We start from the raw sequence: 15,432 nt of genomic DNA, 5'->3' as shown, positions 1-15,432 counted from the left end.
TGCCTAGAAGTCGCTCACAAATGTATATTGAATGATTCCTATGAAGTGATTAAGATAATGTCTGGAATTTAATGACAGTGGTTGTTGAAAATAATGACAACAATAACGACCACAGAAAGCCAAAATGCAGTATTCAGAAAAGCCCATATTAGCACTCACAGTCATTGTTCAAATAATTATATTGTCAAGTAACTTAAACAATAAATATTCTTACTAACTCCCTTACTGAAAATATCTTTTTTTCCAGTGGAGAAAAAAATTTTCATATTTTTTACTACATTTATGCTGGTTTGGCTGAAAAGAAGAAACTAGCCCATTACAAACTGCCTGAAAATAAGCCTCCCAGGTAATCTACCAGGTTGTACTTTCATCAATAATACTTTCACTTTTCACTTAATTTTAGACTTTTATCCTTCCTTTTATATATTTTTTAGGTACCTACAAAATGACCACCTCAGAACAGTACAAGACATCATGAATAATAGTTTCTATAAATCCCAGTATGAATTAATTGAGCAATGTTTCAAAGTCATAGGTTTTACAATGGAGGTAAGTATGAAAGGCACTTGAACCTCTTTAGAAAGTATCTTTTTATCATCATTAATGTTAAGAGCATTTATTGAGTGATTAATATATACCAGCATAAGTGCTTTACATATATTAGAACAGCCTTATGAAATAACTGGAAATATAAAATTTACTTTATGAGTGAAGAAATAGTGGCCTTGAGATATAATTGAATTTAGTTTTGTTCTTATTTTATTTTACTTATACTTACATTTCCCATATACATATATGGGAAATATACATAAACATATATATTTTTTTTACATAAATGTATAAATGTGCATGTTCTTTTTAGTGCAATCTTTTTAATAACTTTATTAAGATATAATTTACATACAATATAATTCACCTATTTAAAATGTGTATTTCAGTGACTTTTAGTATATTCATAGAGATGTGTATTCATGACCATAATCATTTATAGAATATTTTCATATTATAAATTTTTCACCCCAAAAAGAAATATGGTAGCAATTAGCATATTTCTGACTCAATTCTGACTTCATCCCTACTTTCTATCACTATAAAATCTGCTTTTTCTGGACATTTTACATACATGGGATCATATAATATGTGATCCGTTGTGACTGGTTTCTCTCACTTAGCATAATGTTTGGAAGGTTCATCCATTTTTGTAGCGTGTATCAGTACATTTTTTGTTGTTAAATAATATTTCATTCTATGGATATACTTCATGTTATTTGCCCATTCATTAGTTGATGGGCAACATTTGGGTTGTTTTCAGTTGTCTATTATGAATAATGCTGCTATGAACATTCATGTACAACTTTTTGTGTGGACATAAGTGTTCATTTATCTTTGATATATACCTAGCAGTGCAAATGCTGAATAGGGTAACTCTGTGTTTAACTTTTTCACTAAATTGTTCAACTGTTTTCCAAAATCGCTGCACCATTTTACATTCCCACCAGCACTGTATGAAGGTTCCAGTTTCTCCACATCTTCACCAACACTTATTGTTATCTGTCATTTTGATTATAGTGATTCCAGTGGATGTGAAGTGGTATCACTTGAGGGTTTGGTTGAATTTACCTAATAACTTATGTCTGTGGATCTTTTTTGGAGAAATGTCTGTTCAGATCCTTTGCATGTTTTCTAATTGGGTTATTGTCTTTTTATTATTGAGTTGTAGAAATTTTTTATATTCTAGGTACTAGCTCCTTATCAGATATCTGATTTGAAAAAAAAAAATCTATTTGTTATATTTTCCTTTCTTGATGGTGTCCTTTGAAGCACAAAAGTTTTTAAATTTTATGAAGTTCAGTTTATCTATTTTTTCTTTTATTGCTTATGATTTTAGTGTTATATAGAAAACCAAGCTCACAAAGATTTATGCCTAAGCTTTCTTCTTATAGTTATATAATTTTAGCTCTTACATTTAGGTTATTGTTCCATTTTGAGTTAGTTTTTGTGCATACTGTGAGGTAGGGATCCAACTTCATTCTTTTGCTTCTGGACAATCAGTGTACCAGCACCATTGTTGGCAAGATTATTCTTTCCCCATTGTTCTTGGTCAAATATCAATTAACCACAAATATATAGGTTTATTTCTGGACTCTCAATTCTATCTCATTGATTTATATATTTATCCTTATACCAGTATCACACATGAGTATTGTAGCTATGTAATAAGTATTGAGATTAGGAAGCATAAATCCTTCTACAACTTTGTTCTTTTCTTAAAATATATTTTGGCTTTTCAAGGTCGGTTCCTTAAACTTTAATATAAATTTGAAGGATCAGCTTGTGAATTTCTAGCACCTTTAAAGAAATTTTTTTTGTTCAGCTCTCTCTTCCCCATCTTACCTCCTTAAATCTACATCTGCTCTCTTTCTCCTCCCCTAGCTAATGGACGTATACAGGATCCAACATTCCATATTTACTTACCTAGTCCTAGAGTCTTGTTTATAGATACACACACACCCCCCCCATGCAAATGTGTACACATGCATATATTTGGTGAGATGATCATTCTTTTATTAATATGGGATCATATTACACACACTTTTCTATATCTGATTTTTCTTACTCAGCAATACCTGTGAAAATCCCTTCAAATTACCTAATATATCACTGGATCACCTCTTTTAAAGGCAGTAAAATGTTCTACAGTGTGTACTACCATAGTTTATTCAGCCATTCACCATGACTGGGTATATAACTATAAATGTTTCCGGATCTTTGCAACCATGAGCAAAGCTGAAGTATGTCCTTAATGACTTGTTCATTTCTTTCTATGAAATAGGTTCCTAGTAGCGGAATTTCTGGGTTAAAAGGTACATATATTTTACATTTCAATAGAACTTGCAAGATTGCCTTCCAATAATTCTGTAGCACTTCACATTTCCACCAACAATACATATTAATACCCTTCCCTCACTCATTCCTGCCAGCAATGTGTTGTGGCTTTTTAAATATTTCCTAGTCTGGTGGGTGAAAGTAACATCTCATTTTAAATTTGCATATCTTTGACAAATAATACATTTGAACATCTTTCCATTTGTTTGCTAGCTGCTTAGATTTACTCTTATGAATTGTATATTTATATATGTTGCCCCTTTTATTAAATTATTTAGATGCTTTATGTCAATTTGTAAGGGCTCATTGATTATAGACATATGTTTCTATCATTTGTGTTATAAATGTTTCTTTATAGTTGTATATTTGTGACTTTTTGTCATATTGTTTACCATAATGAAGTTTTAAATGTTTGTTTATTCAAACAAATTTACCTTTTTGTTCATAACATCTAGGTCTCTAGTTTCGGTTAAAAAGTTTTCCCCTAACTCTAGGTTGTACGTGTAGTCTCCTAGATTTTCTTGAAAGTGAAAAAAAAAAATTTATCTTTAATCCATTTGAAATTTATTTTATGGTACCAGATGGAGCACCACTTTTCTTTTATTCCAGATGGAGAGCCAGAATTGACTTATCCTATATTAAGGCCTTATATGACATGTAATCTATTTTTGATGCCTCTATTTTAGCCATCAATCTATGTTTTCTATTTCTATAGCAGTATTCTGTTGACTTGATTACAGTGGTTTGATTCTGTATTTTTCTAGTAAGGCTATTCCTGCTCTCACTTTCTTCTTTTCCATACTTTCCTTAGCTATTGTTTAGCATTGCTTGTCCATACAAACTGTAAGATCAATGTGTTCAATTCCAACAACCTCATTGGGACTTTTAATTAGAATCGTATTGAATCTATATATTAGTTTTTGGAGCAATGTCATTTTCATGATATGTATGTCTTCTCATCCCAAATTATGAAATGACTTATGTACTTTTTGTCATATGATTTTATGTTTGTTTAGATGCTGTTTTGGGTTTTTAATAATAATCTATAGTTATATTCATCTAGAACTCGCATCTTATTTTTAAATTTATTAACAACTATGTTAAGGTTTTTATTATAAATAAAATGAATTTTCCATTGGTAGAAATTTTGAGATATATAATCATGCCATTAGCAAAAAAGGAGTTTTACCCCTTTCATGTTATATCAGTCATTTATTTTTCTTTTTTATACTTAGATCATCTAAGACTAGTCTAAATCAATATTAGTAATAATGATTATAGTTGGCCTCTCACTCTAGTTTCTGATTTTAAATGGCTTTAGTGTTTTGCTATTTTTTGAAATATTTATCGTAACTAATTTCCTTTTATTGATGTTTTACTTACGGTTGTTATTAGGAATTCTGCTGAATTTTACCAAATATTTTTTTCAGCAGCTATTGATATAATCATATTTTTTCCTATGGCAATTTGTTGATGTCTCCTTATTATGTTGATAGATTTCTTAATACTTAAATATCCTTACATTTCTGGAATAAGCCAAATAGAGTCCACCTATATTATCTTTTTGATAAATTTCTGTATCTATGAGCTAGTGTTTTATTTAGAATTTTTGCATCTATATATTTAGCAATGAAATTTATCTACTGTTTTTGTTTTCTTTTATATCAAATTTGATTATTAAAGTTATGCCAGTGAGCTTTTTTCATTTTTTCTTTGGCCTATGTGAGTTAAAATCAGTTCCCAATGTTCTCTGAAGATAAGAAGCACCTCGACACACATACATGAGTGTTACCCAGACCTACCGTATAGAAATTTCTGAGAGAGATCTAGTATTACAGCATCCCATTAATTCTTATCATTAGAGAAGATTGAGGACAATGTCTTTTAAAACTTTAAATAAAGATTAGGGGCCAGGCGCTGTGGCTCACGCCTGTAATCCCAGCACTTTGAGAGGCCAAGGCAGGTGGATCATGAGGTCAAGAGATCGAGACCATCCTGGCCAACATGGTGAAACCCCGTCTTTACTAAAAATACAAAAAATTAGCTGGGCATGGTGGCAGGCGCCTGTAATCCCAGCTACTTGGGAGGCCGAGGCAGGAGAATTGCTTGAACCTGGGAAGCGGAGGTTGCAGTAAGCCAAGATCACGCCATTGCACTCCAGCCTGGGCAAAAAGAGTGAAATTCCATCTCAAAAAAAAAGAAAGAAAGAAAGATAGATTAGGGTAAAACTCAACTGTGTCTGACCCTTGGGCCTTTTTGATACTGAGTCTTTAATTACCTTTCTGATTCTTCTATGGTAATTATCTTTTTGAATTAGTTTTTCTCTTTTGGGTTATTTGTTATTTTGCTAAGAAATTATCATGAAATCTTATGCCATAGATTTTCTTGCTGAATTTTCTTATGATACTTTAAATTAATCCCATTCTGGCTTTGTTTCCTTTCTCATTCCAATGAGAAATTCTCATTTTTGCCCTTACTCTCTTTTATCTTTAATTGGGTTTACAGGGGGTTTTGAATCTTAAAAAAAAGAAAAAGGCCAAACCACAACAGCTATTGGATGCATTTTACCCATCTGATAAATGTTTTCATGTCTGTATTATTGGTTTTAATTTGATTTTTATATTTTTATTATTCATTTGTTTCTTGTTTTTGTTTTTTTTTTTAAGAGAATACTTGGTTCCTGTATTTCTTTACATTTGTTATTGACTAATGAAAGCATTTAAGGCTAGAAATTTATCCCCAAGTAATAAACACTTCCTTATGTCCCATAGGTTGTATTTTTAAATTTTTGTAACAAAGCATCGTGTTTAATAGGGACTCCTAAGGCTTTTAGAGAAACTTTCAGACTTCGCCGGTAATAGTTTATTGTTTGCTACATTGATTCAGCGTGTGTGATGAAAGAAGATTTTACTCTGAATGTGAATCAGGCTTTTAGATGAACGCTTTCTGGAATTTTAGATGAACTCTTTCTGCAATTCGTTGAATTTTGATTTCATTTTCATAAATGACACTCCTGCAGCTTTAAACAGTCAATGTGTCTGCTTAAGAAGTTTACCAGGATCCTTTGGGTTATCAGATCTCTACTAAGAGCTTAAGCTAAAACAAACAAACAAAAAACTAATTCTTCAATTCTTCTCAAAAAAATTAGAAAATTTAATCAGCAATATATAAAATGTAGACATGCTAATAGAAGTGAAACTTTATAAAAAATATTCAAATTGTATGCTATGAAATTATTGAATCTAATGATTTTGTAGTCTGTTTTTAAGGCACTGTTGACTCCCTTCCAAAATGGAAGACTATCAGCAGTAACTTTAGTTCCATGATCCATCTGCTTGCCAATAGTATTTGTAAAGATGTAAGTGCTTTTGGCATATTCTCCAGATAGGGAACTTCTGCTGTCGGCGACTCTGAAGACAGGAGTCTCTCAGTCTTACTTTCTCTTTGAAAGCTTTTGGCTCCATCTTGAGTATCCTTGGTGCAGGCTTACAGGGGGTAGGGACTGGGGGATGTTTTCAAGACCTTGCCCCTAGAAGATAAGTGTGATCTTACCAACTGGGTGAGGTTGGAGAAGAAGCAGAATAAATGGATTTTATTTTGATTGGAATTAGGGCCCTGCCTTACAAGGGAGGTTTAGGTAAATCCAGTGCCATCTTTGTCCATCAAGATCTTAGAAATCTTCACTGATCCATCTCCCCAAAGCTAACTTTATCACTCAGAGATGTTCCAGACAGTTATTTGGTAGAACAAGAATACATAGATTCAAATGGAATTCCAATTATTTAGTTCAGCACTATCTTATTTAATAAGGACTTCTTGAAAGAGAGATTTTGTTTTGTACAATCCATCTAAGAATGAAAAATGTAGAATAATGATATGACAAGTTGTCCACTGTAAGAAATGAGAAATAAAAATTACTATGAAAGGAACTTTGTTAGACTTAACTGACAAGCCAGACAGTATCTGTAACAATGAATATTTAGATTACAGTACTACCCTCTAATCTGCAGTTTCACTTTCTGCAGTCTCAGTTACCTGTAGTCAACTGCAGTTTGAAAATATTAAACAGAAAATTCTAGAAATAAACAATTTTAAATAGCATGCCGTGCTGAGTAGCATGATGAAATCCCACTCCTTCCACATCCTGGTAAACGAATCTTCTCTTTGTCTAGCATGCCCATGCTGTATAGGCTACTTGCCCCTTAGCCACTTAGTAACCCTGTTATCAGTTCAAAAATACGTAGTACATATAGAGAGAGTTCAGTACTACCTGTGATTTCGGGAATCCACTGGAGGTCTTGGGAGGTATCTCCCATGGATTAGAGGGGACTACTATAATCTAGTGTGTTGTAGTCAAACAATAGTGGTTGTGAAACATTCCAACTTTTAAAGTAAACTTTTCTAGTATGGGCTTTCTCCTTAACCAAGAGGAATTCAGATTTGATGAAGAGACTCTTTCCTGGCTACTTTTACAGGTCCAGAATTTAGAATCTCTCATTGAGTAATCTGAATAGACATTGCTACTCTGTTTCTAGAGGAATTAATTGGTGGTAGGGAAACATAGGTGAGAGAGAGTTTGAGGAGCCAGAGGGAATCTGGAAGGCTACTTCCAGCACCAGTCAAGAATTAACAAGTCCTCTTGGGACCAGAGGGGGAGTTATTGCAATGAGTTCCCCCAAAGAGTTCTGATTTTACTAGAACATTATGAATTAAAAGGACAACAAGAAAGTTGTACTCTAGACTCAATGGCAAGCCAAGATTGAATGCATCCTTAGGAAGACACTTTACTCACAAAAAGTTGTGAGCTGAAGTTAAGTGACTTTTTGGCTTAAACGTAGAAACTCCAACTTGACCATCTTCATTTCTGAATGATGCTTTCTCTCCATTGATTCGTGGAACCCACCTGGAACTTGGGGTTGAGAAGTCAGGCTGTCCACTCTATATCTACTACACTGCAGCTGTAATTTGGGAACTCAATGGTTCTGTGGTCTCTAGGTCAGAAAGGAGATGAATGGGCCCCTTCTCTCTCGATGCACTAGATGGTTTTTAGGCTATAAAATGGAACAAAAATCCATTGTTTAATGCATTTTCTCTGAGGACTTTGGAGACGCTTTCAGACTTTGCTCTTAGCTGTAATTTGTTACAGTGAGACAGTACCTGGTTCTTAAGTGTCCAGTATGTGAATCTCATTCCATCTCCCTCCCCCCAAAAAAAGTGAAGCAGCAAAGGTTGGCAGGATGTCTGGATTGATATATAAGGACAGGAACATTGACTTGACCATAGCACCGTTTGTCTGAGAGTTGAAAGAAAATGATGAGAAGTGAGTAGGAGTTGAACAATTGAGAGACCACTAAGCGTTTAGAACTTACCATGGATACCTCATGTAAAGGATAGAGTGTGCATACCCTTGTACATGCCATGAGGTCTGCGTGGTAGACACCCTATCATGCTGAAATTTGTGCCACTGACCTTTTACCTGATTGTCTTTTAGAAACAAGATCTGAACTGTAGGACCTGGAGTCAGAGATGACCCTGATATATTTCTGGAAAATCGTTTTTTGGGCTTTCTTTGTTTCTTTCTTTTTTCCTTCTTTCTTCTTCCTGATATCTTTCTGGAAAGTCATTTTGTTGGGTGGGTGGCACCTTCCTTCCTTCCTTTCTTCTTTCCTTCCTTCCTTCTTTCCCTTTCTTTCTTGATGGGCTCTCTCTGTGTTACTTAGGCTGGAGTGCAGTAGTGAAATCAGCTCACTGTAATTTCAAACTCCTGAACTCAATCTGTCCTTCCACCTCAGCCTCCTGATTAGCTGGGACTATAGGCGATTACCACTGTGCCCAGCTAACTTTTTAAAACATTTTTTTGTAGAGGTGCATCTCACTGTGTTGCCCAGGCTGGTCTCAAACTCCTGGCCTTAAGTGATCCTCCTGCCTCAGCCTCCCAAGTAGCTGGAATTACAGGCATGAGTCGCTGTGCCTGGTGATATTTTTAATACTAGAGAAATAAATGTGTTCCTAATGGCTTCAACTCTGGGAGAGGAACTCCCTGACTCAGAAAGCATGAGTTTCAGCCATATTTCAGGTGATATGTGGCCCCCACCCAAAGACTACAGATGAGCTAGGGGCACACTCCCAGGAGACTGACTCCATATGCCACCCTGTTCTAAATATAGTCTCATTCTTATGCTCTAATTCTGATGTCCCAGACATCATAAATGACCACTTGAATGTTTGGCTCATGTTAACCTAACCCTAATTCTACCCCTACCCCCTACCCTTTCCTGGGCATGACGACTGCAGGTGCATCTTTCCCTGCTGCCAACATTCAGTTTCAAATCTGGCCCCTCCCCTTCCGCTGCATCATTTCCCCTCAGCCCTCCCTAATCTGATCCTCACCCTTCCCACAGTTTGTACCTATGGAGACAAGCTGATTCAAGCACTCAGTGTCCTGGCTCTTAAAGCAGAGCCAATTTATTTGGGATTCAGTCAATAAAGAAAAAAACAGCAGTCATTCTTTTCATCAATCCTTGGTCATAAGATCAGTGTTGCTAATGGTAGATGCTCCTTGTGAGCTGTCGCCTGGCTCTGTTGGATGCCTGGTTAGGGGAAAACAGGAGCAGCTAATAGGAGCTCAGGGCATCCTTCTAACTGGAAGATGTATAACAAGCAAGGCAGTGCCTGCTTGTGACCAGGGGCTGGGCCTCTTCCTAGTTCTTTTCTCTGCCTTTTGTCTTCAGAGTTCATCTGCTTCTTAACACATTCACTTTTGCTATCTTAGAAGCAAGGATTCATGTTTAATTGGTTTGTTTACTTAGAAGTCCCACTCATTAGAGGCAGCGTTTCACTTATATTTGGCTCAACTACTTTCTCTTGCTTGGTTTAGTAACACTAATGTTTACTAACATTAAAATGAAACGAGTTTTGCAGCTAGCATCTATTGACAAATATAATTTATTTCAAACTGTATATTCCAAATTTAAACATATTCAATGCTTATTGAACATCTAAACGTATAGTGTAGGATAAAGGAAAACATAACATCTGTTTTTTGGATCTGAAGCACAACCACTGCTAGATATTTTGGGAAGACTTTTAGTCCAGTTCAAGGTGATTCTCCTAGGGCATGGTGGCCTCCCATCTAAAAGCAGAAACTGTCCCAGCTGGGATTTGGTAGAATTAAACTGCGTATTTACTTCCTTTTTATCCCCAGTATTGGTTTTTTACGCGATTTTATTGGTTTTCTTGGATATGTTCTTTGTCAGTAGCTGCTTCTAATCTATTTTGATAGTAAAAGGCAACTTTTATTATCAAGATAAGTGGCATGATTCTGACATCCTCTAAGCACAGCATGCGGCCTTCACAGTTTACTGCAGCACAATTTGAGTGACTCTCCAATACAGTCTCTCTCTCTCACTTTCTCTCCTGATCTCTCTCATTGGTGTTGACAGCACCCCCAGTGTATGTGTCCCTTTAAATACTCTCAGAGTTTACAGTTCACGTGTGCATTTGTGATTCAGCACAATCCAAAGGAATGACAGGAAAATCAAAATCAGATATTCTCTAAAAATAACACCATTGGAAATCTCTGAAACTGTTAAACCATATGATTTCCTAAGCCATTTCCCTGCCATAGTTTTAAAATAAATGATTGGTAGTTTGATGATTCATAGTAGTTTGATGATTCAATGAGTAGTTTGTGTCATTTAGAAACAATTTTCACCATATAATGGGAGTTTTGTGGGGGTTTTTTACACAAATTTATGTGTCTGATGTCTAAGATGAGAATGTCTTTTTTCTGTTTTAATTGCGCTTTCATTTCTCGTGATAGTCTAAAAATCACATGCTAGCATGTTTTCTTTGGACTATTAGTTATGTCTTTAGGGAAGATCAAATAATATTTGTGAAAGAAATTAAATATTTTAAAGCATCACAAAAAGTAATGAATTTCCATGAAATACTCACTTCATTTTTAAAAATTGGTTTTAGGCCAGGCGTGGTGGCTCACGCCTGTAATCCTAGCACTTTGGGAAACCAAGGCGGGCAGACTGCCTGAACTCAGGAGTTCGAGACCAGCCTGGGCAATACGGTGAAACCCCGTCTCTTTTAAAATACAAAAAATTAGCCAGGTGTGGCAGTCTGCACCTGTAATCCCAGCTACTCAGGAGGCTGAGGCAGGAAAATTGCTTGAACGCGGGAGGCGGAGGTTGCAGTGAGCCGAGATTTTCCAGTCTGGGAACAGAGCAAGACTCCGTTTCAAAAAAAAAAAAAGGTTTTGATCAGAATGGAAGGGTGTGTATATTCCATTTGGTTTGTCATTTGTAATGATTTAAAAATAATTTGATACCTTTTTCATTAAAAAAACATGAAACAAGTTACAATTCCAGAATGCCATGATTTAGCCAACGTTGATGACTTGAACTAAACGACAGGGCCAAGGAGGTAGCTGGTAAAATAAAAATAATTCTGTGCTAGGGAGTCAAGATCCCTGGGCTAAAGTCCTTGACACTGCTTATTTCTGGCTGTGTGTCCAACAACTAAACTTTCTGGTCTAAGCTTATTTACCAGTAAAAGGAGGGGAAAGGGATAATTAATTTCTGAGCCACTTCCAACTCTATGATTTCATGACTAAAATTGAGGGGCACTTAATTTCCTTCTAGTCTTTGCAGATTGCTCATGCCATTTTATTGCTTTAAGTGTCTGCAGAATTGAACCTAAGAATAGAGAACATATTAATATCTCACGTACCAGCAGTTGCAAATGCTAATTGCAAAGCATCTCCTTCTCTCCCGTCAGTTCTTATCTGCCTGGTATGTGAATTGCAGTAACATCCCGTCCTGGGTCCACTCCTCCCCACACTCCCTCCACCCCAACCTGCCTCCCTGTCCTTTCTCAACAGGAGCATCTGTACCGTGGCTCCAAGGAGTACACTGGATAGTGCCACATCTGTCAGGGTTGGGCCACTTTGTCCTGGTCCATGATGACCCCCACCTACTTTGCGGTCTGGTCATTGTTCTCTCAGTCCTCTCTCACATAGGTATCAGTTAGGCATCAGGTATAGGTTAAGGCCCTAAAAAACGACTTAGCACATTTTGCCAAAACAACTCTGGACACCAAACTCAGTCTACCCTGCATTGACTGTTGCTTCCATTCCCAAAACAAAATCACTGAAAAGGAAATCATGTATTTCCCAACCACAGGGCTCTGCCACTTAGAGAAGTTAATTGGCTTTTGGGGGGGAAAAAAAAAACTGGCTTAATGAGAATTTTTTGTTCTCATAAAAATCTAACCACTCACTCAGGATGCAAAGTTTTGTGTCCGGAATTGATGGGTTCTTGATCCCGCTGACTTCAAGAATGAAGCCGCGGATCCTCACAGTGAGTGTTACAGTTCTTAAAGATGGTGTGTCCAGAGTTTCTTCCTTCAGATGTTCAGATTTGTCCGCAGTTTCTTCCTTCTGGTGGGTTGGTGGTTTCGCTGGTGAGCGTTACAGCTCTTAAAAGCAGCGTGTCTGGAGTTGTTAGTTCTTCTCAGTCGGTTCCTGGCCTCGCTGACTTCAGGAGTGAAGCTGCAAACCTTAGCGGTGAGTGTTACAGCTCAAAAAAGCAGCATGGACCCAAAGAGTGAGCAGCAGCAAAAATTATTGTAAACAACAAAAGAACAAAGCTTCCACACTGAGCAACAGGACCCCAGAGAGTCGCCAGTGACTGGGTCCAGCAGTGTGCGTTTATTCCCTTATCTGGCCCCACCCAATCCTGCTGATTGGTCCATTTTACAGCGAGCTGATTGGTCCATTTTACAGAGAGCTGATTGGTCCATTTTTACAGATTACTGACTGGTGTATTTACAAACCCTGAGCTAGACACAGAGTGTTGATTGGTGTGTTTACAATCCTTTAGCTAGACACAGAGTGCCAGACAGAAAAGTTCTCCAAGTCCCCACTAGGTTAGCTAGATGCAGAGTACTGACTGGTGTATTTACAAACATTGAGCTAGACACAGAGTACTGATTGGTGCATCCACAATCCCTTAGCCAGACAAAGGTTCTCCAAGTCCCCACTAGATCCAGGAGCCCAGCTGGCTTCACTTAGTGGATCCTGCACCAGGGCCGCAGGCAGCGCTGCTCGCCAGTCCCGCGCGGGGCACCCGTATTCCTCAGCCCTTAGGCTGTCAATGGGACCCGGCCCTGCGGTGCAGGGGGCAGTGCTCATCACTTGGGCCCTCATGGCTTGGGCCCGGCAGGAGCCTTGGGCATGGGGGACTGCAGGTCCCCAGCCCTGCCTCACGGAGAGGCAGCTGAGGCCCGGTGAGAAATAAGTACCCGGCAGGCCGGCACTGCTGGGGGACCCGGCGCACCCTCTGCAGCTGCTGGCCCAGGTGCTAAGCCCCTCACTGCCTGGGGCCAGCGGGGCTGGCCGGAGTGCTGACCCGTCGAGCCCACGCCCACCCAGAACTTGCGCTGGCCCGCGAGCGCCTCGCGCAGCTGGTTTCTCACCGGCTCCTCTCCCTCCACACCTCCCCGCAAGCAGAGGGAGCAGGCTCCGGCTTCGGCCAGCCCAGACAGGGGCTCCAACAGTGCTGTGGAGGGCTGAAGGGCTCCTCAAGCACTGCGCCAAGAGTGAGGGCTGCTAGCATGTTGTCACCTTTCAGTTTGACACCAAAAGAAGGGGACATTTAGATTTATTTTAAAAATTCTGAGAAAAGTAAATAGAAACAATGAGGCACAGATTAAGAGTCTTATAGACGTAAAACAAGAGAGATTCTGTTTTGAAAGTGAAGGAAATTGTACTGTCACTTGACTGAAACAAAAGAAAACAGTTTGACAAGCATTTATTGAGTACTACCTGTGTACCAGGCCCTGTGCTAAAAACTAGAGATACGAATTAGTCACAGTTTCTGCCCTCAGTAAGTTTGTAATCTGATAGAAGAAATATACACTAGGCATCATGTCAATAAAAGGTAGTCAACTCTATGACAGCAGAGAATTTCACGGAAACATGAAGTCTGGGGTGGAAAAAAGAACACCCCAGAATGGGAAAAAAGAACAGTGTAAGCCAGAGCTGAGACATGAAATTAACAAAATAACATGGAATGCTTGGGAACCTATGAGGAGTTTGGCTGAAATATGTCAAAGAAAACTAGCTGGAAATGATAATGGACAGGCAGTCAGGCACAGGAAGATGTGGCACCTTACTTCTAATGCCTTGGTAGGAAGCTGGAGCTTTATTGCTAGGGGAATAGGGGCCACTGAAGGATTTTAACTGGAGACATAGGATGATGTGATTTGCCTGCTAGAAAAGTCACTCTGACAGCCATATGGAAAACGGATTGGCAAGTGGCAAGACCAGAGGCAAGGAGACTGGTCAAGAAGAGGATCATGCCAGAGGCAAGCTGTGCCCTAATCATGCTTTTGAGTCTAGGTATGACCCTCACCTTGACGGATAAATATGCAACTAAATGCAGGCAGTTCACCTGATAGTTGTTTTTAATATCCAAAGAAGGCATGCTTGTGCTCAGAAAGGACAATTTACAGTTGCTTATATTTAATTAATTCAGTATATGTATTAATGATTTTGAAACCATATATCTATATCTAGATTTTTTCTTAAAATTTTAAGTTCTGCTCACTCATCATTTTATTCAATTTGTGAATCCAACAGTTTTTTGTATAAGAATAGAAAAAAATCTCAGTTCTTTATTCATTTAACTCATAAACATAACTTTACATTTCTCTAAACAAACATAACTAAATTCTCTTAAACACTTGAACTTATATAAAAATTTACTACATCTCAGTCTTTTGAATGCTCCAAATGATGGACAGAGTAGGCTTACAAGGACTGATAAGTGCTTTCTAAACTTTCTAATAATTTACCAAATCTTCTTATCCACTTAAACTTATTAGTGCCTAAGAAGATATAATAATTCAAAATTATTAATGTAGTAAATCAAGTTATCTTTTACATTTGAATGCAGTTTGCAATCAAAATATGTTCTGCTTTTCAAATTAAGGTCATAAGTGTTATATCAAATAAGTATTTAAATTTAAGTCGCAAGACTAATTGTCAGAGGATTTACTATGTCACTAATGTGATCTTTACTATGTCTCACATATTAAGTTTTAGATATTTAAGAATAAACACACTGATTATTCCGAGATTACATATCTTATTCATAAATTTAACCAAAAAAAAAGCATTAGTTTGGTAGGGCTGCCATAACAAACTAACACATACTTTGTAGCTTAAACCACAGAAATGTATTGTTGACAGCACAGGAAGCTCAAAGTCTGAGATTAGGATATGGACAGAGTTTGTTTCCCCTGAGGGTTGTGAGGGAGAATCTGTTCTATGCTCTGCTCCTAGTTTCTGGTGGTTCCCCAGTAATCATTGGTGTTTTTGTACTGCAGGTCCATCACCCCATCTCCACCTAAATTTGTCTTCACCTGGTGCTCTCCTTGTGTGTGTCTGTCTTTTCACGTGGTGTTCTTTTAAACAGACACCAGTATAGTAGATAAGGAATCCACCCTACTCCAGAATGACCTTATCTTAACTAT

General features: G+C 37.5%; 1 protein-coding gene across 10 annotated transcripts in view; it reads left to right on the top strand.

Annotated features, from left to right (window-relative positions):
- The window catches only part of MYO3A (myosin IIIA), a 262,251-nt gene that overhangs the window by 154,729 nt on the left and 92,090 nt on the right, over nucleotides 1-15,432 (top strand). For all 10 annotated transcript variants that reach the window (XR_004177076.1, XM_031652455.1, XM_031652451.1 and 7 more), the window contains 2 exons: nucleotides 248-346; nucleotides 435-549. Coding sequence is in view for 9 of the 10 variants with exons in the window: in XM_031652455.1 (XP_031508315.1) it covers nucleotides 248-346; nucleotides 435-549 (214 nt within the window). In the remaining variant the exon portion in view is untranslated. The remainder of the gene's footprint in view (nucleotides 1-247; nucleotides 347-434; nucleotides 550-15,432) is intronic.

Source organism: Papio anubis, chromosome 11 (genome assembly GCF_008728515.1).
Source record: "Papio anubis isolate 15944 chromosome 11, Panubis1.0, whole genome shotgun sequence".
NCBI lineage: Eukaryota > Metazoa > Chordata > Mammalia > Primates > Cercopithecidae > Papio > Papio anubis.
The sequence above is the reverse complement of the archived record's forward strand: the minus strand, read 5'-3'. Positions and strand labels throughout refer to the sequence as shown.